The sequence below is a fragment of the Tursiops truncatus genome, chromosome 9 (genome assembly GCF_011762595.2).
Source record: "Tursiops truncatus isolate mTurTru1 chromosome 9, mTurTru1.mat.Y, whole genome shotgun sequence".
NCBI classification, from domain to species: domain Eukaryota; kingdom Metazoa; phylum Chordata; class Mammalia; order Artiodactyla; family Delphinidae; genus Tursiops; species Tursiops truncatus.
In genome coordinates, this window is record NC_047042.1 from 24,471,005 (window position 1) to 24,497,604 (window position 26,600).

General features: G+C 32.0%; 1 protein-coding gene across 3 annotated transcripts in view; it reads right to left on the reverse strand.

The window, feature by feature from the left end:
- Positions 1–682: 682 nt before the first annotated feature.
- The window catches only part of HGF (hepatocyte growth factor), an 83,335-nt gene continuing 57,417 nt past the window's right edge, over positions 683–26,600 (reverse strand). For all 3 annotated transcript variants that reach the window (XM_019940506.3, XM_073809604.1, XM_073809603.1), the window contains 9 exons: positions 22,105–22,207; positions 17,860–17,993; positions 12,785–12,823; positions 11,471–11,567; positions 8,874–8,948; positions 7,877–8,023; positions 7,258–7,364; positions 6,991–7,136; positions 683–4,400 (listed from right to left, as the gene is read on the reverse strand). In XM_019940506.3, coding sequence (XP_019796065.1) covers positions 4,224–4,400; positions 6,991–7,136; positions 7,258–7,364; positions 7,877–8,023; positions 8,874–8,948; positions 11,471–11,567; positions 12,785–12,823; positions 17,860–17,993; positions 22,105–22,207 — 1,025 coding nt within the window. In that variant the 3' untranslated portion in view covers positions 683–4,223. The remainder of the gene's footprint in view (positions 4,401–6,990; positions 7,137–7,257; positions 7,365–7,876; positions 8,024–8,873; positions 8,949–11,470; positions 11,568–12,784; positions 12,824–17,859; positions 17,994–22,104; positions 22,208–26,600) is intronic.

Genomic DNA, 26,600 nt, shown 5'->3' on the forward strand with positions numbered 1-26,600 from the left:
TGGACCAGGGCACAAACCCTGTCCCCTGCATTGGCAGGCGGACTTTCAACCGCTGCACCACCAGGGAAGCCCAAGCAACCTTTTGGAGGGAGAGGCAGTATAATATAACTTGAAATAGGCAATGGTGTTACAGAATTCTTTTTGTTTAGATCAGTTTATAATTAGTTCTTCCAATTTTGCTTCCAATTTGAATGAAATGAGTGAATTTGATTCATATTTATTCTGAATTTAATGCATATTTTGAAGATATATTCCAAATTGATTAATTGAATTATAATTCCCTTTGTAATATATAGTGATATGGTAAAGAAATTCAGATGATCATTCATGATGACACTATATATATATATATATATATATATATATATATATGTATATTTATAAGCAAATTATATCATAGCACCACTCTAGCAAATATGAAGAATGAATAATTATATTTTGCAATGGGAGAAATTGAAGTGCATAGAGATTAATAGTTTACTGAAGACCATTGATATTACCATAGATACAAGTTGGAATAGAATAGTATTTTTTTGTCTTAGTTCTATAGACAGGTTACATGACATTTCTTGCAACAAAGTATATGTAATTTCTGTCAATGAGATCATTGTTGTTTTCTGCGTTAGGCTCTAGAGCAGATTCAAATATATCCATGTATATAACTAAAATAAGAAAAAGAGAGCATTTTGATAAAATATTTTATTATTATTAATAATAAAATAATCATGGTTATAAAAATAACAACTTTATTAACTACAGAAAATGTATATACACGTCATAACCACAGTGTTCCCCTTTTGGGTAAGCGTCCAGCTATACCACTCAATAGGCAGATTATCTATTTCCTATTTACACACAAGACAGTCATAACATCCACAGTATTCCATTTTCAGTTTCCTAAAGACAGAAACTTTCTGTGCAAATGGAAATGAACCTACTTAAAATTACACTGTCAAGATTTACAGGTCCAGAGAATTTTAACATCTTTTTTTGTATTAGTAAATTCTTAGCTGAAAATTCAGTTGAACGTTGAAAGATAAATTCTTATTGGATTTTATTGTGAGAAGTAATTTATTCACATAAAGACTATATCTCATTTAAAATAACTTTATTTCTCAAATGAGTTTGTCTATAAATATGGGATATAATTGATTGAAAGTAGTTCTTTTTTGGACCAAGTCAATTTAAAAGTTTTTTAGTATGAGAGTTTACTAAAATTCTTTACCTCATGATCCCTATATTGCAAAACCATTATTTCTTTTTAAAAAATGTTTAGAAACAACAAGAAAATTCCTGACAGCAATTTCTTATTTCTTGACAGTGTTTTTTTCAAGAGAATATTGTGGCTATAACATTCACTTTGTACAGTACCATTGGTACCAACAAGAAATATTCACAGGAATAAGTGAAATACAATTTTGCTATCACATGTCATTATTGTTATTTTTCTTGCCTTCCAGTGTCTCACATTTCCCATAGTTTGAAACACTTAGATAGCAAGCAAGAGCCTGTTAATACTAGAGATTGACTCAATATAAACCATTGTACTGAGGACCTGCCCACAGCAGATAGGTAAAAGTCATTACACATTTTACAATAAAATTAAAGAAGTATACAAAAGGATTATCATCCCTTCTGCACGGCAGAGGCATTATGACAAATATTTTAATTTTACATTACTATTCCTGGTAGACATAAGAAAATGTCCACAATTATAACAGCATATAACCATTATTCAAACAGCCAAAATAAAAATAACATTGAAAACTTCTAATTTAAAAGATCTTTTTTCCGTGACTCGAAATGGATTTTTAGATAAATTGGATTGTTTATTTTTTTTGTAGTTTATTAAGAAAAGAATGCCCAGGAAATAGTATCTTTCACCAGAGAAAAATGACATGATTATTCCCTGTTGTACCACCTAAAATAACATGGGTCTTGTTCATCTTGCTTTTATTATCAATTCCATCAATCTCCTTCTATTAAAAGGAAACTCTCAAAGAAAGAACTGCATTTTACACGTCTGATGGTTTATTGGTGGTCTTGTTTTTACCCTTTAATAAAATGGAAAACACTGAGTTCAAAATGTCTATAAAGTTAGCTTCATTTTGTATCTAGGTCATCCCTATGTCTCTGTGGAAATTTAGAGGAAAAGACATAAAAGAAATATTTTAAAATGTGAGTATTTAAAAGAATTACAATTCAGTAAATGTTTTACAAATATCATTAATATGTGACAATAAAATTTTGCCATTTAGCAAGAAGAAACTGAAAAATACTTTAATATTTAGACAATATGCCTTTGAAATTTCTGTATGTTGATTATAATGGTATAGTACACAAGGGAGAGAGAAATACAATCAGGTAAGCTGGTATGGACTAGCAACTTGTTGGATCTCTCTTTGCTTTCACTGTTTCTTGATACCAGCACATATCTTATTACAGAGAATAAATAAATAAAATGGCACAATTTGGAAAAACATTTCTGGATTTGCTGCCCTATACTCTGTGGACTAAACTCTTGAGTAAAGTTAAAACCGTTTTACTCAAGATTGAACATTGTCTTAGGGAGAATTTAGAGCATCATTTGAATCCCTGGCCTTAATTGAGACCATCCAAAAGAAACAAATTAGAGAAATGGAAATACTAGATTCAAAATATTCAAATAATTATTTTTAGAGAACTTTTATACAGGAATATTTTGTGAAAATTCAGACCTATCCTATTACTCTTTGTTATTTCATTTCTTGGCAAATACATGATCTTTAGCTAATCATGACTAATACAACAATAAGTATGATTTGGTTGTTATCATACAGAATACAAAATCTGAATATTTCCCATGCATTAGGAAAGATCTATGTAAAATAAAGATAAAATGAAGATATTTTTGATAAAATATCTCATTCAGCAGATTTAACTGTACTTTAAAAAATAACTGAATACAGAGTTTAGACAAGCTAGTTCCTTTCCTTTCCTTTTACATTTTTTTTCCTTTACTTGACTAAAGTTTTATTAGTCTAAAAGACTTCCAGGTAGAGAAAAGTGTTCTGACTTCTTTCTTCAATATATATTTTAATGCATAATTTGATGAAAAGCTGTTTACAAATTTTGGAGACATGGAAATTTTCCTCTTAAATATTGTTTTTAATTTAAAGAAGGTGAGATAGAAGCCAATCACAGCAGCAAGTCTTAGAGTTAACATATTTACATACATTTTAAAGACCAAAACACTTTTAAACTTCAATTAGTCATCTCAGAATTTTTTAAATACTTTAGGAAAAAAGATCTAAAAACATCTTGCATAAATAATTGTCCCTAAATTTGAAGGAAAGAAATAATACTACTACACATATTAGCCTCTTCTCTTTAAGAATTAGACACTACATAAAATAACTTGGATAATAAATATATGTAAGAACCTAGGTTAGGTGTTATTTAATTTCGTAGGTCATGACCACACCTCACGTGCCAACCAGTAGAGGTCATCTGCAGATTATGGATGGAGGATGATCTAGTCACTTCTATCTTGCACCTTTCTTTAATATTTCTACTGGTCTTTAGAATTTTTAATATTTTTATTAAGGAAAAACTATAAGTACACAATTTCAGAACATTTAGGGGCTATATTAGATACACTACAATTTGAACTGTAGTGCATGCACATGTGTACCCAGGCATTTGTGTATAGGTATATGCGTTTATAAAGGAGTATATGTACCAGTATTACAGGATACATGGTGAGGAGAAATGAATGAAATATAATGTATGGCATATTAAAGGTAATATAATTTAATATAGAGTTACAATTTAAGGACACAAGATATAAATTGTTTTTGTGAGGTTGAAATAATGTTTAACTTATGGCTTATTTATTATTGAGAAACTAACCTTGGAAAGCAGCCGAGAGAGATTAGTTGATCTTTTCCATTATATCTTTAGCATCCAGCAGTTATACCTTTGCATTTTTTAATCCATTCAAGTATCTTCAGGAGATATGTTACTACACTTGCATGTACCTTAATTCACTTCAACATTTACAAAATAACACTGACAAACGAAACAACAGAAAACACCCATAAATATTAGTGAGTATCTTAACAAACATGACACTCAAGTAGTTGTCTTGGGATTTTTTAAGTTACATTTTAATTCCATGTTCTCTGAAATCTTCATGTAAAGGAGAGTTGTATTATTGGAAGCTTCAGACACAGTTACATCAGCTACGACTGTGGTACCTTATACGTTAATATAATTTTGTGTATCCATTTTGCATAATATGCCACTCGGACAAAAATACCAGGACGGTTTGGAATGGCACATCCACGACCAGGAACGATGACACCAAGAACCATTCTCATTTTATGTTGTTCACAAACCAGTGGGCCACCATAATCTCCCTAGGAAGAAGACATGCAACAATAACAACAACAAAGTATTATTTTAGAAATAAAAATTGACAATTCATTAACATTTCCTGTATCAATTTATATCTCAAATATACATATATGCAAAATAAGAGAATAACTTCCATTGAAATATGAAGACATAAAATTGATGTACTAAGCCATTGGTTGTCTTTCTGTTGGACTGAGATAAGTACAAAAGTTCAAAGTGTTCTATCATGTGTAGTTATCATTTAAGTATGACTCACGTTTTAAAGTGTTTTTTGCCTTTGTTGAATGCAGACTAATTAACACGTGACCATAGATAGCTCTTTAAGAAGGTAGATTTCATATTTATTTTGACTTACTTCTGATGGTCAAAGTATGTTCAATATAGAAAATTTGGAAAATGTAGAAAAATACACGTATCAAAAACTCACCTGTAATCATACAGTTTTAAGGATTAACCCACATTAAGTTTTCTCTTATTTCTAATTTTTTTCCTTTCCCTCAATCCTGCCCCCAGAATGATTTTAACAGTTAAATAAAAACTTGTAGGTGGTAAAATAATTCTGTTTACTATGTGGAAATTGCTTTCCCAGGCAGAAAGAAGGAATGTTTCTCCACTTAGTCTTAGTAGTCAATATAGTTATATTTATATTTTTTTCCCCTTTGTGGAAGGTAGTCTGTGACTTCATGGCATTTCTTGTATGGTAATCCTGTTGTATCATCATATATAGATAGATGATAGATGAAAGATGAATAGATTGATAAAATGATTCGTGTGTATATTTTTATATACATATATGTTTATACATATTGTTATATATAATCATTAAAAAATGCTGCATCACCTTTTTGGGCCATGTAGCCTTCCTAGGATTGCAGTGACTAATTTTTGGCATCTTTGTATTCAGAAGAGTGCTTCCGACTATCTTAATTTTCCCCCAGTACTGATGTGATGAGATAAAACTAAACTACTGCAAAATTTAGTTCTGTAATACAGGTGGAAAGAAGAGAGCTATTAACATTCTGTGACAGAGAAAATCAAGGTGGGGGTGAAATAGAAGATAAAACACTAAGGAAAATAGTTTATTCAAAGAGACTTCATATAAACTCTGCCACAGGTGTTAATCTGGTTTTTTTTTTTTTTTTTTTGCGGTACGCGGGCCTCTCACTGTTGTGGCCTCTCCTGTTGCGGAGCACAGGCTCCGGACGCGCAGACTCAGCGGCCATGGCTCACGGGCCCAGCTGCTCCGCAGCATGTGGGATCTTCCCGGACTGGGGCACGAACCCGTGTCCCCTGTATCGGCAGGCGGACTCTCAACCACTGCGCCACCAGGGAAGCCCTGTTAATCTGGTTTTTAAATTAATGCACCAGTGATTACTGATATGAACTCTTCAAATCAATTCATTTTGAGAATTGATTTTGAGGGACTTTCACTAAATGTGATGCTATTGCTATTATACAAATGTTTAGGAGATTTTTTTAGGTGTCTAGATTTCCCTGGTTTGATTATTATATTACCCTGTTTCAAATATCAGTGATGCAAAAAAAAAAAAAATCCTGGAGGATGAGTGCATTTTTGAGAAGTGGCTGAATCAATTGATTGATTATATAGATAAAAATAACTATGTGATAAATTTTTCAGTGCTAAAGTTAGGAATCTAAGAATGTATAGATGACAAACCAGATTATAGGCTATTCCTGAAGAGCAGATGTCAAAGTAGTAATGGCAGTAGGGCTGGGATAAGTGCAAGCTTTCTAAATATCTCAAAGATCTGGTCTAGCTCAAAACTTGGTGTTTACAGAACTCAGTAATAAGTAAACAAACAGATAAATAAATAATTCTTTCTCCTAGTAGATTTTCATTTGTGATGAAAACCTTAGTGATACTGATTTACTGGAAAAAACACCAGATTTGAAAGTGGTTATAAACACATAATCAGTTTTTAATCGTATTATTTTAATGCAATTTTAAAATTCTTTAACTGAAAAACATCAAAAATAACAGTTTAACAGCTTGTCTATGTGAAACAGGGATAGGAACACTGCCAAGTGGAAAGAACAGTTGCTTAACAAATGAAAATGTCCAAGCTCTTAAAATCATAAACTTTGACCTTTTGGTTTTTTAAATAGAATTTGTTTAAACACACACACACACACATACACACATTGGCTTAACCAAAAACATATTTAAAAGTTTAAAAGCAGGCATGTATCTCTTATTAAAATTAATAGAGTTAAGTTAGAATTTGCGAAGATCAGATACATTTAGAAAAACATTAGAAAAATGCAAGCTATTGTATCAAACTGCATATTAGATACTTCTAATTTGAACAGCTTTCTCTTAGAGTTTTGGCTGTATTCTTTTCTTGTTTCTTGAGAGACAAATGTCATCTTAGTTTGCTGCTAATGAAACATGGATTGCTTCACTATTTAGCTAAAAAATTGTACAAGGATAATAAGGGTTATCTTTTTCAATTCCTCTCTCTTAGAACAGGTTGGTTTATAATGATTCTCATTTGAGAAAAATAGAAAATATAAACACAAGAAACTATGCTATCCATCACATACTCCTTACATAAAAATCTCTGTTTTTACCTCGCATGGTCCTGATACAATATTTTCAGCCCCAGCACATATTTCAGACTCATTCAGAGTCACCTTCCCTTGATGATATTGGCTGCATTTCTCATTCCCCATAATATAGAGATGTGCTACTCGTAATAGACCGTCCGAGTTGATCACTAGAATGGCGCAAAATATGTACAGTTAACGAGCGCAGGGTAAGGTGAGAAAAGTAAAGAAATACAAAATATTTTTACAAAATACATATGATATTGCCTTATCTTTCTAAAAATAGCTTACATCCAGTGTAGCCCCAGCCATAAACACTGCAAGTGGTTTTTTCAGGAATTGTGCACCCATAATTAGGTAAATCAATTGTACTAACAAAATCATCCAGAACAGCAGGCCTGAAAAGAGAAAATATAATGGTAAGTAACCTTGACTGGATTCAACACAAAATTAACATATTAAAATGTAGTGTGAATGTTTAATATGATTCATTTAGAGAGAATAAACAATTGTGCTTCGGAGTAGGTAGTAGAGAAATGAATATTTACTTATAAATATTTAAGAACAAATGGTCACTGCTATTTTTTTAATCATTATTTTACCTGTTTAAGTTATCATATAATTGCTCACTAACCTTTGGTTTTAGAGCAGGCTGATCATACTGTTGGTCCAATTTCATTTATTCACTTTTGAAAAATTTGAAAATGCCCCTCTCTCTGCCTCTGAACACACACACACACACACACACATACACACACACACACATACACACACACACACACACACACCATGTGACATATGCTTTTATAATACATCTACATGAGAGAGAAAGAATAAGAACATAGTTGAAGAAAAAGCTTCAACAATTCCAGTCTATATTAAAAATATGAAACTATCTAAAGGAACTCACCTAGCAAGCTTCAGTAATACCAGATCTGATCCTTCCGGCCCATATACCAGTTGGGTAACATTTAGAACCTGTTTGCGTTTCTCATCTCCTCTTCCATGGACATCATGAATTCCAAGCCAAGCTTCATAATCTTTCAAGTCTTTGTTTCTAAGTAAAAAATTAAAATATAAAAAATAACTTTAAAATATGTAATATTAATCACATATATTGTTATATTAGCTTATAAGGGCAGATAAATAACCTAAATTTAAACTTTAAAATATAATAAAGAGCAACACATTTGTTATGGGAGATTCTGAATACTACAAGAACATATAAGCAGGAAGAGCCTTTAAATTGCTGAAATTCTAAATGGCTTTTTTTTTTTGAAAACTTGCTTATTTTTGCTAGAGAGTAGGTCATTTATGAAACATTCTCAGGTAAAGCACATTACATGAGTTATAATTTATTGCAAATTTTCCTTTTTACCTCAAATGTGTGTGTTTGGTTTGTTAATAGGGATTGAATATTTATACTAACAAAATCAATGTGACCTTAATGGGAATCAAGGAGTAAGCTTACAAATGCTACCTCCTTATTTTTTCCTTAGGCTAATTTCCATTGAAAATTATTCTCAGTATTATTCTGAGGCTTGTTCTACATAAGAAAGAAGTGAGGATTGAGAGAAGTTTGTTGATAATTCAGAAAAAGAATATCTAGAAATATACAGTGCAAGAAGGAGGTTGGGATAAAAATTATTAACATAATTCTAGCAAAATTTTTCCTCAAATGAGAGTAGTGCCAATCGTGGAAAGAGGTGAACAGAAGTAGTACCCATAAGTAAGTATCAATTAAGTCAAGGTAAATTTTATAAGCTAAATCTAAAAAAAGAAATTAATTTGTTCACCCTATGCTGGTGAATCTCTGTTGAATACACATTCTTAAGCCTAAAAGCTAAATGGAAGCCATACATATTTTTAAATGCTCAAAACAAATATTGGTTTCAGAAATACTTTACCGAGAAGGGAAACACTGCCTTGCAGTAAGAATCCAACTTTCCTTTATCAATGATCCTCCACAGATATGTTTATTTCTAAGAGAAAGAGGAAAGAGAAACAAGTAACCTCTGTGCAGAAAGGGTGCCTGCCAATTAATGCAAAACCTATGGCTCCATTTGTTAAACACATTGAGAGAAAAATGTAGACATTAACCCAACTAGAATAAAACGAGTAATCCTTTTATCAGAAGGATGATATTTGATGATTATAGCATTAGAACTTTTTTCATAATGTGATTACAATTTTATGAAAGCAACTTTATTTTTGTATGAGGAACCCTGTCACTACACATGAAGATCCATTCCCAACACATATGTTCACGTGTGTGTGTGTCTATTCTTGTGTGAGAAAGTATGTGCTACAAATATAGGATAATTAGACCTATTTTAAATTCAGTGTTTGATTATGAAAACTGCAAATTTGAGTTTTTATTTAAAACCTAAAAACCATCTGGTGGTAACCATATATAATATTTATGTGCTATTCCCTTCTTTCATTACCATTATGTAGTTCTGATAGATTAACTTAGAGTATAACTGAGTTTGAGTAATTTGTTTGTTCAGCTTAAGACCAACAATATAACATTTATTTATAAAATCAAAACAATTTTGCAAGAGAGATCTAGGAAATTATAAAATATTTGTAGAGAATAATAAATACTAGAACATTTATTTGATGTATCCAAAATCTGTAAATCCATTATTTTTTGGCAGACACATGGAAAAAAGTACAACTATTCACAATTTACATTTCCAAAGAGTACAGATGTTCAGTGCTTCAGAGGGTAATAGAATAAGATTCCCAGACTAAGACCACAGTTATTTATGGCCTGTACCACACGGGAGGTTAAGAATATATATCGAGTTTGAATTTCTATTCCTCTCTGTGAGTTTTGGAAGAATAGCTAAACAGCTGTTGTTACTAAGAACTTGCATTTCAAAGGAAAAGTACTTTTTAAAAAAAAGTTTATACTACTCTGATCTGATGAAAAACAGTTTCACCTGCTTCTCCAAGGATGGTGACTTCCAAAGGAAGTCTCCTTTGAATAAGAATAAATTGAAAAGTATTTGCCTTTTTTTTTTCTCGAGTAATGAGATTTGCAAAGATCCTCTAATTAGTTCAAAGATGTAGATTCTTGGAACATTTTCTATAATAAAGAAAATAACCCCCCCCCCCCCCAGTTTTACAGCCTTCATTAAGTCTTCATATTGCACAGCAGCTTTAATATTCTGGTGAGTTTCATAAATCTATTTCGGTACTACACACCCAGGACAGCTACCCTACAATTATCAACATAAATATTTATAAAATTGATGAGTTACTCCTTGGAAGAAAGATACACTAAAAGAGAACTTTAGGCCATCTTCTACCCGGTATCTAAAGTCATATATATATCAAAGTATTTAAACTTCATGCTTGTTAAGAATTGACTTATTTAAAAAACACTTCAGTTTCAAGTTGTCTCTATTCTAATTTAATGCCACTGTGATTTGGTTATGGTTAAAAAAAATGGATATTCTTCCTCTATTCTAGGAGGCTAGAGGTAAAGGAACAGGGAGGGTTTCCAAAAAGAGGAGATATTACAGTTGGTATTTAAAGAATGAAAGATTTTCCAGGCATAAAATACAGAGGAAGAAAGCTACAACATACAGTGGGAACCACAGCACAAAGGCTCGGAGAGAGAAACATGGGGTGTCTTGAAAACAAGGGAAAATGTGGCTAGAATTCAGGTGCACTTTGGCGTATGTTGCATGATGAGGCTCCAATACAGATAGATATAGACAAAGATATTTTAACATTCTGATTACCATACAGTACAATATGTGTAGTACATAGAAAGTTGTATGATCAGGTTTTAAGCTAACTCCTGTTTTCAATATTTAATTCTTACAACATAATTACTAATCTTAATTTTGTATAATAGTATATTTTGAAAAATTTTACATAGAACATGGCATTGATCCTTACAACATTGAGAAATAGACATGTCAAGAATTTTTTTATCCACACTGAATATTATAATTTCAAGACTGTTCAACTATCAGTATAAATTGTTAATCTTTTCCTTAATGATGAAATGTCCTAGAATTTTAAATTATTGCTCTTTTTCATTAGAATGACAATTAAAAAGTCAGAAATTAAAAACAAATATAAAATTTTTGATATGATTGTGCATAGACAAGTTAAAAAATAATCTCATAATATACTAGATTGGGAAATTAACAACATAAGTATAACTATATGGTGATATCAAGGTATAGGTAGGTTCTCTGTGTAGTTGTCGTTTGCTTTACGAGAATTGAAGTGCCATATCAGGGACAATGCAAACACATATGGGACCTTTGTAAGCATTTAAAATGGCACCATCTCTGGAGGGACAAATTGCAAAATCCATGGCTTTTGGCAAGCAGAATGTGATTAGTCCCCTCTTGTGCCCCCGCTCATACAGGTGCCTTGTGGAGGGCACAACCTGCACGACTACCCATGGCCATACTGCTGGGAATATAACTTTTGCAAATAATCCAGATATGTATGATTTGTGTCTATTAATAATTACCTGTATTTCAAACTAACCATCCATCCTACATTTGTTCGTGTTGGAATCCCATTTACAACTCGCAACTGTTTTGTTTTGGCGCAAGATATTACAGGATCTAAAAAGAGGACCAAACATAACATTTTGATAAAACATTTTGAAATAATCCGTGCCTGTCAGCTTTCTTTAGTGCAATGGTAACTACACAAATGTAACTATTGTAATTGTGTCAGAAGAACATTTTGGACAAAAGAAGGTAAATAGCGTAACTACAGTGCCAAATCAGGCCCAAAATGTTTGCTATCCTCATCTAAGTAGATGGGTAAAACAGAAAAACTAATCAACTCAAGGTCAACAGCATTACCATGATAGTGAGAGTGGCTTTGCTCACTAGGTACAAGTTCTTCAGGTCTAACATTAATTGTATTTCCCTTAACAACCTCAACATAAAATGGAACAATGTTATTTACAGTGCTTATTTCTAAATGTCAATGAAAAGCAATAGCGTAAGTGAAAATAAAAAAACTATATTTGGTTTATTACTCATGAATTTGTATAGTAAGAATGTAGAACCATTTTGCAACATGTTACCAAAGTTATATTAATTGAAATTTTAATCCAAATGACATAATTATGTCTAAATCATTATATCCAAAAGATATAATTTAGAATTCTTTGAAGTAAACTTCTTCCTGACCCTCCTTGGTGTTCCTTGCCTTATCCTTTCCACTCTTGTCCATGGTCTAAAATAGATTTCCATTTGCTCTTCAGCCTGGGACACAGCAGGTGGTCTCTTAAATCAAAACATTTGAGTAACTTCCTTCAGCCCAAGAAATGTGTGAAAATCGGATACAAGCAGCTCCCAACAGATTTCCTTAAGCTGAGGATTAACTGAACCTCTCAGATTGTGTCATCTTTTGCCTCGTAGAGCATGCAAAGAGCTTTAAAGATAGAGCAGGATAAAGACACTGCATAATTTTCCAACCTTCTGGTTTCATTCTTTCTGACTGTAGCATCCTGATTTAATTTAAAGGATGGTGAAAGTCCAATGGATACCTTCTGCCCCCAATTAGGTAAAAGCAATATACATGCTTTTTTCAAAGTTAAATATAACATATTTTGTGACAGAACATTGAATTTTGATATTCAGTATGCAGTTGCCTTTGTAACACCTTTACACATGCACACAGAAAAAAATGTTCAAATAAAATAAAATAGATTATTTTATTTTTATGATGGAAGTTTATATAATGATAAGTTATTTTTCTATGAAGAAAATAATGACATCACTTCTGACACATAGAGACTCATATATTATTTTGAAAGATTACTTACGGTCTAAATTGACTATTGTAGGTGTGGTATCACCTTCACCTGTAAAAACAAATATATATATATATACATAATTTTTACATACATATTTCTGTTATATAGAACCAGAATTGTGTATTGAAATCCAAATATCCATAAATGGATAATTTACTACAATTCTTTACATTTTATTCAAAAATAAAATGCAAAAATACTCTTTTGAGTAATTATGTATCACTTTTAGACAAAGTTGAAAGCATGCACCTACTGGTAGTGGGTCATGTGAGGAAAGGCCTGTTTTATGACTGTGAAGGTTATCAGGTATGTGGTTTGATGGATGTTGGCAGTTTGAATTACACTGCTAGCACCAAGGAGCTGCCTCATTCTCCCAAGATGCCAAACATCGTACACAATGAACATTCCACCGAACAGCACTAATGCTTATTATTGTTTATTTGGGCCATTCATATAGATAAACTATGTAGCTTTAATTTGACCCATTTATATTTTTTCTGAAAATTACTTTTTTTACTTATGGTTAAGGATAATTAAAACTTCCTATGTTTCAGAAAACTTTTTTAAGAATTCGAGAAGATAGAAATCAAGGTCACTCATGGAAAAAGAGGGATAGCCAAATATAATTATGCTTTGTTAGTATATTTCAAAGACTGGTTTTTCTAGGTAGTAAGGGGAAAAGTATTTAAAAAAAAAGAACACCAGAAACTGCCAATAAATTATAACTAAAATTTCATACTTACTACTTTTTTACAACCTCCCTACTGAGTGGGGTTTAATTGCTGCCAAGAGAAAGGCTTGGAGGATGCTAGGATTTGAAAATACTTAAGTAGCAATGAATGAAGTACATTTCCTGGAATTTAGTGTGTGACTGTCCAAAACTGATGACATAGAGTTTAGTCAGGCATTGTTTAGACCCAGCTGGTTGTTAGTCTCTGGAAGTGCCCTGAGCTCAAATAAACCGGCAACAAAACAAAAATGGCCTATGGATTCCTTTGTAATAGACGCAAATCTGATTTTTATTTATGGGAAATCTTGAGAAAATTAATACATGCTAAAGCGTTTTTATTTATGTCCATTTTCCAGATCTAGATATTTTAAGTGAATAAGCGTAAACATACAAATTTCATCATTTCCCTTTCCCTTTAGTTTATTCTTGGGGATGGTTTTGTCTTAGTCACCTGAGGTCATTGTTTTAGTTCACAGTACAAATTAGGATGGAGGCCGACTGTGGTCATTAAAACATCAAGGATATTGCTTTTTCCACTCAAGTTATTTACATAAAAATTCTAAAATAAAAAACTAGATATCTATTCTTTGTATCGTTTGTGGTGAGAAAGACTACACTATTCATTGTATTCTTAACTGCATATCAAGTTTCTGATTTCTATGCATCAAGTTAATACGTCAACAAAGTATTTCGTTCATTATTGTACCTTACTAAAATATTTAAATTTTTTAAAATGTGTAGATCTTATCATTTAGGGGCTTTAATAATTAAGAGTATATATATATAGATTTTCCTCTAAGCCAACATTTCTCACAATTTAGAAGAAGCTGCATTACCACTTAAAATCAGATTTCTAGAGATTCTGAGTTGCTGGTTAGATTATGAATTTTTTGAAAGCATTCTAGTTTCTTCTGCTTTCTAGGCCTTTTCCATTTTACCTTAAAATACTATTTTCACTTCTCCTCTTTTACTTTTCCCTTACGTCTCCACCATAGTACTCAAATCTGAACAACTATATATGATACAAATCTTACTTTATATTGATTCACCTTAAATTTGAAGAAGGAAAACATGTCAATGATAAAAGTTTTTCCTATGGAAGTGTAGGAGTGTGTGTGTGTGTGTGTGTGTGTGTGTGTGTGTGTATGGCCTCAGAACCAAACATGTGCTCTTACTGAAAACATAAATAAAACTTTCTTTTAATAGATCCTTAAAGTTTCAACTCAAATTCGAAACTTTATGAACAGCACACGTTTTTCCACGCTGACATTTGTATTCCCATTCTTATTATATATTTTAATATTAATATGTATGTATTTAAATGACTTTATTTGCGATTATGTATGTAAAATGTCTCCTCTGTACACTGAAAACGATTTGAGCGTAGGAAACATTGTTTATATTTTCTATACCTAGAATGATATATAGGGCTTTGCACACGATAGGAGCACAATTTAAAATTATTAACAAATGAATAAATAAATACAAACTGAGGTGGAGGTAATTTACCCAAGGCACTTAAAGTGATAGAACTGAAATCCTTACCCAGGAAATCAGAGTTGAAACTCTAAACCACTATGCTCTCTTAATACTTAAGAATTTTCTAAGATATACTGTGTATATGTGTATAGACAAATATAGACATTTCTACAGTTTTATTTTTGCATCTTGAGAACCTTAAAAATATATGTTAAATATTACTTTGTAAGCATTTTTTTAAAAGGAATACAAACCTTTACATGTTTGTAATACAAATGTGCAGTATGAAAATGATATATAGTCTCTGAAGTTAAGTAAATAAGAACTCAAATCTTCTATAGATAAATTTTATTAGCCTTTCACCAGCAAGAAAACTGTAAATAAATCCTGGCTATAAATATTATTTAGAAAAATGACAGTGTAGAAATATTTGTTGAAATTAATTAATGTTCAGAATACATTGAAATAAATGAGTTATCTGCAGTAGCATTTAATCAAATACTAGCAACACCCTGAAGTCTTTCAATAGCACATTACTTTTAGTTTAAAAATGTTAGTTGAAAATATGCTTTAAAAACTTTAAAGTTATTAGAGTCTTGTCTCAAATTTATAAGCCAAATCACAGTTCTCTATGGGAACATTTTACTCTTAACTATATCTACGTACTAAAATTAGGCTACTGTGATTTTTAGAAATCTGGAATTCTATAGAGAAAGCAATAGAACTTGTTTTAGAAGCCAGGTCATTGACTTTTATCCTTCTTCCTAGGTCATTGAAGAGTCTATTAGCCTCCATTATTCTTAATCGTAGAAACTTCACAAAGAGGTACCATGAAATAAAACTAATACTTAGAAAAAAATAACAACTTTCACCATTAAAAAATTTTTTTTGTACACCAGAGAGGTTGGAAAGGTTGGTCTGTTTGCTTGTTTTATTTTAATGTTAAAACCAGAAAGACATCTTCTATAAAAGAACATTTTCAGGACCTATGCAAACCCTAATCTGGGATAAATTAGGAACATTAGGAGAACACTAATTAATTTGAAAGGCTATGATTAAAGCTGATGAAATGAAATATAACAATATGAAATACTATTTCTTTGTGAACATATAAGATATTTACTTACTATTATAGAAAATTTCTCAATTAAAAATAGATTGCGAAGTTCCAAGTTTTAACTATAGATATAATTGATTAACATCATATTTTAAAAGTTTGCTTTTATGCTAAAATTTCAGGAAACGTGACTAGTGTTACAATTTATGGTGAGAAATTATCTCTTTAATTTGATGTATATTATGGAAAATATAGACTTGTGTTTGTGTTTTATGTTTTAAAGCAAATATCATTTCTTAATCTAATCTCTTTTAAAGTGAGTATTTTTGCTGCTATTTTCAAGGTACTTGCTACTGCCTTGTCTCACGTGAAAAATATTCTTAAAACAGGACTCTTATTGAACATATAAAACGAGTCTTTTTTAAACAAGAAGGCAGTTTAACATAGTGTTTAAAGATATCTGCTATAGGGCTTCCCTGGTGGCGCAGCAGTTGAGAGTCCGCCTGCCGGTGCAGGGGACATGGGTTCGTGCCTCGGTCCGGAAAGATCCCACATGCTGCAGAGCGGCTAGGCCCGTGAGCCATGGCCGCTGAGCCTGCGCATCCAGAGCCTGTGCTCCGCAACGGGAGAGGCCACAACAGTGAGAAGCCCTCGTACCGCAAAAAAAAAAAAAATAGATATCTACTATAAACAGAGCTGTGAGACATGTACTACAGTAAAATGGTCTCTTGCTACTAAGAGAGCTTTATAAGTCTTTTTCACTCAATCAATAACATATTGAGGATATATTTTCATCTCAATATACATTACTCTCCATTAGCAGTTCTCAGTGGAGGTGATACTATTGACATCTAGTGGGTAGAGGCCAGGGACACTACCAAACATCTTATAATGCATAGGACAGCCTCCCATAACAAAGGTTTATCCAGCACAAAATGTCAGTCGTGCAGAGGTTGAAAATCCTGATACGTTTCCCCAAACTGACTTCAATACAGGCTTCCCAGTACACAGAGCAGCACAGTATTGAGAGAGTCTGATTACCCAGGTTCTCACTAATATTAGGCATTAGCAATCACCTTCTTATTTGCCAACCTGATAGGTGGAAATGATTTCTTATGCTTTTATCTTTTCATTATAATTATTATATTTTCTTACTATTAAGTTTTAACATCTTTTCATTTGTTTATTAAGTTTATTCTTGAAGATTCATCTTCAGTTTTCTCGAATCATCTCATCTTTTACTTATTGCTATATAGGTGCTCTTTTACATGAAGTGTATCAGACATATATTATACATTTTACGTATATCTTTTACTTTATGTGCTAATACTTTTTAAACAAAATCATCTTGGGCTCAGAGAAGTAGATGGAATGTTTTAGGCTTCTTAGTCTTGGCCTAAACAGCTGAGAAGATAATGGAAGCACAACTATCTCTGATGTGTTTATGGGCCTGTTAGTGGGCTGGGGACTTTGCTAAGAGCTCTGCTACTTTCAGAGGCTGAACAGTTAGTATTTATTGGTGGGGTGGGGGGCGGAGAGGTCTTTCTAGCCCAGTCAGAACAATGGCCATGTATTACTTCTGAATTCCAAATAGAAATCTTCTGAGGGAGGAAAATCTCTTTTAAAAGTTCAGCAGATTGTCCCCTTGTCTAGAGGAGAGATGAAGTTGTATGTGTGTTGCTGTCTGGAATGCATCCTTATTTTGGGATCAACTCTAGCCCTCCTATACTATTTCCACCTCTGGTTAAGGTATCATTTTAGAGGGCATGCAGTATACTTAAAATGGTTCACCTGAAAAAGATCACAAAGTATACTTACAACGAGAAATAGGGCAGTAATCCCAAGGAATGAGAGGATTCCCCGTGTAACACCAGGGACCATGGGCATCATCATCAGGATTGCGGCAGTAATTCTTATTCAGCTTACTAGCGTCTGGTTCCCAGAAGATATGCCTGCATAAACAACAAACTCTGAACATCACAAAATGCACATCTTGTCCAAGAGAAACAAAATGTCACGAAGAAGATATAATCCTAGTGCATAACTTTCATTACAGATACAACACAAGCTACCTGCTGTGAATTTTGGGTTTGTTTTTTTTTTTTTTGAGACTTATTTTGTTGTTGTTCTTGCAGTTTGGAAGGATGTTCTTTAACTCAGGAATAAGGCTGAATAATCAGCATAGATAAAGTGATAAAAGATCTTATGACTTTGCTTCTATTTAATAACTATACTGGCAAGGTAACAATACCCCTGTGACAAAGATCTAAGTTAGAAAATGCATAGAAAATGCAAGCTATTGCAAAAGTATTTTTTCATGTTTCAGAAACATGTAAAGAAGCATCACTAGCAACATTACTATGACAACGTACTGGAAGATACATGGAAAACAATAATAATGTGCTAATAAAATTATTAAATTCTAAAATTTCATTGGTCATATAGTTACAAAATATGATTTTTTGACAGATAATTGAGTAACACTTCAGCCTTTCTCATTTTACATCTTAACTAAATTTATTACAGAAGTAAAGCAAAAATACTCTATGTTATAAGACCATGCCCACTCATATAACACCAATATTTACATTTACCTCAGTAACATTAAAGAAGTCAAATTCCACATGGCCATCCTGACCATGTCATGAAAACTATACATCCTAACTTAATTTGTTTTGGATTACTAATTACTACCATGCTTGAACATAATTAATGTGTCATTTTAAAAAACTGGGAAGAGCTTCAACATAGAAACTTGAGCTATCTTACTAAACTTGGATTTACTTTTTGGACCAATACAACAGTAAAGACATACAATACTTACTATGTGACATATTCTATTACAGATGACTTACATATATGCCCTTAGACCAACCTGATGAGACAGGCTCGAAGATTATGCCATTTTGTATTTGACGAAATTGAAATCCACAGAGGACAATTAATTTTTCTAGGGTCACATGGTTTTTAAGCTGTAGAACAAGTGTTTGAACACACGGCTCTTTCCAGAGTCAGTGTTCAAAACCACCACACAGTGTTACCTCTTTACTCAGTCATAGTTTGTACTTAAACCAAAATGGTACCGTGCAACTTAATCATTCATCAGTATCCTACAAGTTGGTTCCAAATGACTTTTAAGTATTTCCAAAGGCAAACCTAAACTCAATGAATTGAGTTATAACCATTGCATCCCTGAATAAATATGCGACGTGTTTCCAGTGGTATGCTGGTAAATGTTTAACAACTAGCACTCTGAAGTGTGTATGGGGGCAGAGGGTCTTTATTTGTTGTTCTTGCATATTTCTGTAGTGTAACTGTAACTACTTCCACCATAAAACTGTCAGACTTCTAATATGGAATCACTGAAGGCAGAGTTGGTTACAGTTGTCTTTCACAAGTCCGTGAAGAGCTAGATCCACCCCACCATATTTCTAAAAATGCTTTTACAAATATCAGTGTTGAAATCAGCATTAATTTTAATCATGCCAATTCTTGCTTAAAATTCTTGAATGAATTCCTTTAATGCTTAGGATAAAACTCAAATTTCTTTTTTTTTTAACATCTTTATTGGAGTATAATTGCTTTACAATGGTGTGTTAGTTTCTGCTTTATAACAAAGTTAATCAGTTATACATATACATATGTTCCCATATCTCTTCCCTCTTGCATCTCCCTCCCTCCCACCCTCCCTATCCCACCCCTCTAGGTGGTCACAAAGCACCGAGCTGATCTCCCTGTGCTATGCGGCTGCTTCCCACTAGCTATCTATTTTATGTTTCGTATTGTATATATGTCCATTCCATGCCACTCTCTCACTTTGCCACAGCTTACCCTTCCCCCTCCCCATATCCTCAAGTCCATGCTCTAGTAGGTCTGCATCTCTATTCCCGTCTTACCCCTAGGTTCTTCATGACCTTTTTTTTTTTTTCCCTTAGATTCCATATGTGTGTGTGTTAGCATACGGTATTTGTTTTTCTCTTTCTGACTTACTTCACGCTGTATGACAGACTCTAGGTCCATCCACCTCACTACAAATAACTCAATTTCGTTTCTTTTTTCTTCAAATTTCTTAACACAGCTTACAGGGTCCTGTATGGTTTTGCCACTGGAGAATTTCTTCTCTGGACATTAACCAAATTATGCTGTTTCAAACTTATTAAAGTTATTTCTGATTTTTATACACTTCCATTTTGGGGCTTTTGAACAAGTTATTTCTTCTGCCTGATGTACTTTTCCTCCTACACTTCCTTTGACTAACTCCTTCTTATTACGTATGTCCCAACTAACATCCCTTCCTGTAGGAAAACTTCCTGACCATTTAAGTGTGGGTGTCACTTGTTTGCAGCCCCATAACATAAAATATGCTTTTTTCGTGGATTTTCTAATATGACATTGGCATTTGCTGTTTTCTGCCATTCCATACTAGAGTGAGATCCATGATGGCAGAATTCTGCTTAACTTTGAAGTCCTAGAGCTACAGTGTCCAATACAGTAGCTACTAGCCAGAGTAACCACAGAAAAGCTAGTATGTGGCTCGTCCAAATTGAAAGGTGCTATAATTATACAACAAATTTTGTAGCTTTAATATAAAAATGTAAAATAGCTCATTAATAGTTTTTATGTTAAATACATATTGAAATGAAAAGCTTTAGAAATATTGGATTAATAAAAACATTATTTTAAAAATTTGCCTGTTTAATTTTACTTCTGTAAGTATGGCTACTGGAAAACGTAAAAAGTACAAGTGCGATTACATATGTCAGTTGCATATTTATGTTAGAGAACACTGCTTTATAACTATCACTATTTGTGAAGTAAATTAGTCGAAAAAATACCATCCACTAGTGAGTAAATTTTGAAAGAGAATAAGAACTTTAAAGCTAAAGTGGAACCAGGAGCAAAATGACTCAACTTCTCTGGATCCTTAAATTCTTATTCACACATACAGAAATATCTTCCATATAGGATTATGATGGTCAAATGAGATAACAACTCACAGAAAGCAACCATGTTGTAGATACTTTATTAAATAACACTACTGGGCTTCCCTGGTGGCGCAGTGGTTGAGAGTCCGCCTGCTGATGCAAAGGACACGGGTTCGTGCCCCGGTCCGGCAAGATCCCACATGCTGCGGAGCGGCTGGGCCTGTGAGCCATGGCCGCTGAGCCTGCGCGTCCGGAGCCTGCGCGTCTGGAGCCTGTGCTCCGCCACGGGAGAGGCCACAACAGTGAGAGGCCCGCGTACCGCAAAAAAAAAAAAAAAAAAAAAAAAAAAAAAAAAATGACACTACCATTTTTCTTTTAATCCTGCTGTATATATTCCAGGATATTTAATAAAACTCTGTTCTATGTTGCAACTATGTCTCATACGTCTTTTGTCATTTCAAACACACTAGCACTACTGCTGGGGTCAAGTGGAAGATAACTGCTTTTGTTGTGAATATGTCCAATGTCAAAATCTCTAATTCTCTGAAATATATAGATTTTTTTCAATTACATATCCATTTCTTTAATTATAGAAAAATCATGTGTATCAGAATAAAGCTATACAAGGAAACATGTCTCAATAAGTTTTTAGTAGTTAAGTGGAATTTTAAGGTGTGTATATACATGAAGATGGTCACTTATCAATTTTATAAACTAATATTAATAAATAATTATGAGAATATAATCCTATAATATACTATTTGAAACACTAGATTTGGCATTTCATTATACAATATCTTATCCAGTTGTGTAATTGTTTTCTCCGTATGACTATATCATGCTTAAAGGTGGAGCCCAAATGTATGTTAATGTTCTTTTTGTTAATGTTCCTGAGGCACCTGTTACACAGCAGAACACATAGTAAATCCTCAATAAATATGTACTGCTTTGAATTGTTTATTTAAGTTTGCCACGTAGAGAGAAAATGTTAAATTGAGTTGCACAGAACGATCAATCTAATGTTTTTATTAGCTTACTATAATATATAAATGAATAGAAAGAAATACCAATGTACCTCAATATACCTATTTGCTGTTATCACTACATACTATATATTGAAAGAAAGAAATTTACATACCGATGTAAATCTTCCATGTTCTTGTCCCACATCGAACATGTTAGTCCAGATCGTGTTTTGGATAAATTGCCCATATAGTTTTTGCCATTCCCACGATAACAGTCTAAACATAAAATATATGGAAAGAAGACTAATGAATACTAGGGAGTATAGGACAAAGACTTCTTTTACAAGCATATGAATTCATGAAAATCAACATAAAAATTAAAACAAAGCACTGAAATCTGTACAAAGCAAAGACACTTAACTATCTCTCATAAAATATCTTTATTTTTAGTCAAATTTCTTCTTCATTAAAATGAAAGTTTATGTATCAAATTACAAATTCAAAGAAAAAATTAAGTGAGTGGCTCTTAGGGACACCAAAGAAATGAGAATTTTGTGAGTGACATATTTTCCAATAGTTTCTGAAAAATTTTACTCCACAGGAAAGTCACAAGAATGATATAATGAGCACTCGTATACCAGTCACATTTGTTGTGTTTTGATTTTTGTCTTTCGTGAGATTGACATTCTGAGTCATCCAAGCCAGCTGTTTCACAAATGCTCTTTAATTTCATTTTGCCTGATTAGTTTCTCATGAATGAAATCAAGTTAAATACAGAAATATTGCCTAGGTGATATTTTGTCCTTTTTTCAGGATTATTTCATGTGACACATGATGGCAGTTTGTTCAATTATCGTTGATGAGTTTGATAACTTGGTTAAGTGGTATAAAGGAAAAACTTCTCTTCATATATAAGATAAACAAACAAAAAAATTTTGAGGCCTTTGAGGCTGACTACATCCTATTCCCAAACAAATTTTCACAAAATGGCTTAGGCATACTTTGATTAATTTTGCATGAATCAGTTATTACTCTGCTGGTTTTAAAATGATTTTTTTATTTCCTACTTTTCTTTCTTTCTTGTTATTCTTCCGTAAATGAAAGTTTTTCCTTCTCCTCTACTCCTTCCATTTAAGTAGTAGTACTACTACTAGTAGTAGTAGCAGTGGTAGTAGTAGTCTTCTAGTAGAAGTAGTAATGTAAATATGGACTCATGGATTCTCTTTTTATTCAGCATGATATATTATCTATTCCTGTTGTTCATTTTGATGCTCAAATTGTTCCATCTTTAGCCAATGGAAGCCATGTTAAAATGGCTCCTGTGTCTTTTATCATTTCCCATGTGGTTTTATTTTTCACTTTTTCTCAACTGAGCAGTTTGCGTTCTATTAAACATTTATAGAAGTGTCCGTATTTGGAATTATAAAAAATAATAAAAAGAAGTTAAGTTCTTTCAAATATGTAAGTTGCAGTTCTACATTTGAAAAGAAACACTATTCCGTATTTTGAAATAATCCTGCATATTTTAATAGTAACTATTTAAGAATTCTGATTTTTATATGAATAAAAACTGTAGTTTTAACTATAAAATATTATCTACAAACGTACGTTAACATTAAGATTATTCTCTGGTTTAAAGCTGGTAAGCCATAGTATATTATCATTGGTTTTAATTATGCTATGTGATTAGAATAAATAATAGATACAAATTCTAATAAAATTTTTAAATGAATAATAATTTGTCCAGGAGTTAGTTAATTTAGTAAAAAGGAAATATAATAATATATTCAATAGTCATGCTTTGATATCCATAAATTTGAATTTAGATAGAAAAACTCAAATAGGATAGGATTTGATACAGATAATATATCAGTCATTACCATATACAATAAAACTGTTTTCAGAAAGCATAAATTTGTAAAATCCAATTCTTGTACATATGCAGAATATATCAGTTAAAGTATTTTCCTCTGACAGTGCTATTTTTTTCTACATTAGGAAAGGTTAAACTTCTGGCTGTTAGGTAGTAAATTCTTCAGATAATTTCTTACTGAAGAAAACAATTGTGCAATGTGATATATTGGTACTGCTCTTTGATACATTTTTGATTTTACACCTGTGTTTTCTGTATTAGAGAAAGAGATCCTCCTTACCACTACCACCGTTTTATTTGAATATGAGCTAGGTGTTTTTTTTCTTAGCAAACTTTTTTTAGAATAGTTTTTAATTTACAGAAAAGTTGTAAGTTGGTACAGAAAATTCTAATATACCACGTAGTTCCCCCTACTTTTACTATCTTATATTAGTATGATAGATTTCTCACAACTATTTACCATACTGATGCATTATTACTAACAGAAACCTATATTTTGTTTAAATTGTTAGTTTTTTCCTAGTGTACTTTTTTGTGTCCTAGGATCCCACATGATACCACCTTACATTTAACTGTCATGATTTTTAAGGCTCTTCTAGATGTAACAGTTTTCTCAGACTTTGTTTTTTGATGATCCTGACAGTTTTAAGGAGAACTAGTATTTTGTAAAATGTCCATCAGTTGGGTTTGTCTGATGGTTTCCTCATGATTAGATCTGGGTTATGGGTTTTTGAGAGGAAGACATAAATTTTGAGCACTTATTAACTTGCTGGCATAAGATATTCCAGCTTCACTTTATGTTTTTCTTGCCCCAGGCCTGGAATCTTCAATTTCACCAAGGAGCCATTGTTTATGTTAGTGATGAAAGGTAAGGAGAAGACGTGGGTGCTATGTGTGCTCATTGCTATTTGGTACCATTGTTTCTAGTCCCTTTCATTTGATAGAGCTGGGAAGTGTGTGCATGTGTGTGTGTGTGTGTGTGTCTTCATGAGTAACTGATCCCTCTGACTCCAGTCTAGCACCAGAGTTCTTCCTTGTCTCCTCTTCATTTGTGTATTTCTTCTCCCATAGTGAGAACCATGATTCTAGGTAACATCAGTATTTTTCCTCATTTTCTGAATTCTCCAATGCACACAAAATAATGTTAAAGCTGCTACATCCTAATACAGCAAAATTACACTTTAAAGTTCAAAAGGTATTTAAAGTTATCTAACTTTAAATGTATTCCAGTGAGGCTATATATAGTCAGAAAATTGTGTTTAAAAATTATTTGGAATTTTTTTCTAAATTCTGTAGTAATGGTATCTATTTGATATACAGATAGGCACATTTCCGTGTTTTTTTCCATCTTTCTTGAGATTACTTTTTGAACATTTAAAGCATTATTAAAACATTAATATTGGTTGATAGTCAAAACTATATGAAAGTGTGTATTCAGAGTGTTCTCATTTTCCCTCTTGCTTCTGTGTCATATTTCTACCCACTACTACCCACCATTACAAGTAACCAATTTCATTAGTTTCTTGTTTATGGCTCTTGTATTTCTTTTTTTTTTTTTTTACTTTTTTGGCAAAGATGTATACACACACACATACATATGTAATATAAATATATAATTATATGTATATATATTCTATATATGTATTATTATATCCCATTCTTTATTACTAGTAGTAAATCCGTTTATTTATTACTAATAGAATACCAAATATATATTTTAGTGCTTTGTTTTTTTTTAATTAATAATATACCTGAAAATCACTTCATATTAGTTCATGAAAAGTTTTATCATTCTTTCTGCACATTTGCAGTATTCCACTGTGTGATTCCGCCAGAGTAGATTTGGGTTGTTTTGCTAGTACAGAAAATGCTGCAATGAAAAACTCGTGCATATGTTTTTGCATATTATTGGAGCTGTATATTCAAATAGTGCATTATTGGTCCAAAAGGTGAATATATATGTAATTTAATTATTGTAATATTCTGTTCCATAAGGATTTTTTTCATTTTGCACTCCCAAGAGCAAAGCATGAGAGTTAATTTCCCCATACAGCTTTGCCAAGATAGTGTTGTCAAGCTTTCCAATTTTTGTGAATTTATATGTGAGAAATAAAAGTCTCATATTATGAAAAATCTCAACACTTATATTTTAGTTTTTTCCTGTTACATGTGAATTTAAGCATAATTTTCATGTATTTAAGGGAATTTTTATATTTTTCTCTAAAGAAATCTTTCTGTTCATGTATTTTGTCCATTATTTAATTTTTTGGTCCTATACCTTTCGCTTTCACAATTTTTATATATTAAAATATGTTTTTATATTTTTTAATATATTATTAAATATATATATATTTAATATATTATATTTTATTATATATATATTATATATATATATTATATATATATTATATATATTATATTTTATATATATATTAAAATATGTATCTTTATCTGTGATATACATTTTAAGACTTATTTCCAAATTTGTCTTTTGAATTTAAATATGATGGGTCTGTTTATGTTTCTTGCCATGGCAAGTTTTTGATGTAGCTTATTATTTTTTTCTTTTATTGCCTTTAGATTTTTAGTGTTAATTAAAAGCATATCGCCACATCTAAGTTATAAAGGCATTTTTCCAAGTTTACTTCTAGTATATATATGGTATCCCTTTTTACACTACATCTCTTATCCATTTGGAGTTTATTTTCGGGTATGGTGTAAGGCATGGATTTAATTTTATTATTTTTCCAAACGGTACTTTATTGATCCATTATTATATTTTAAAAGTTTATTTTT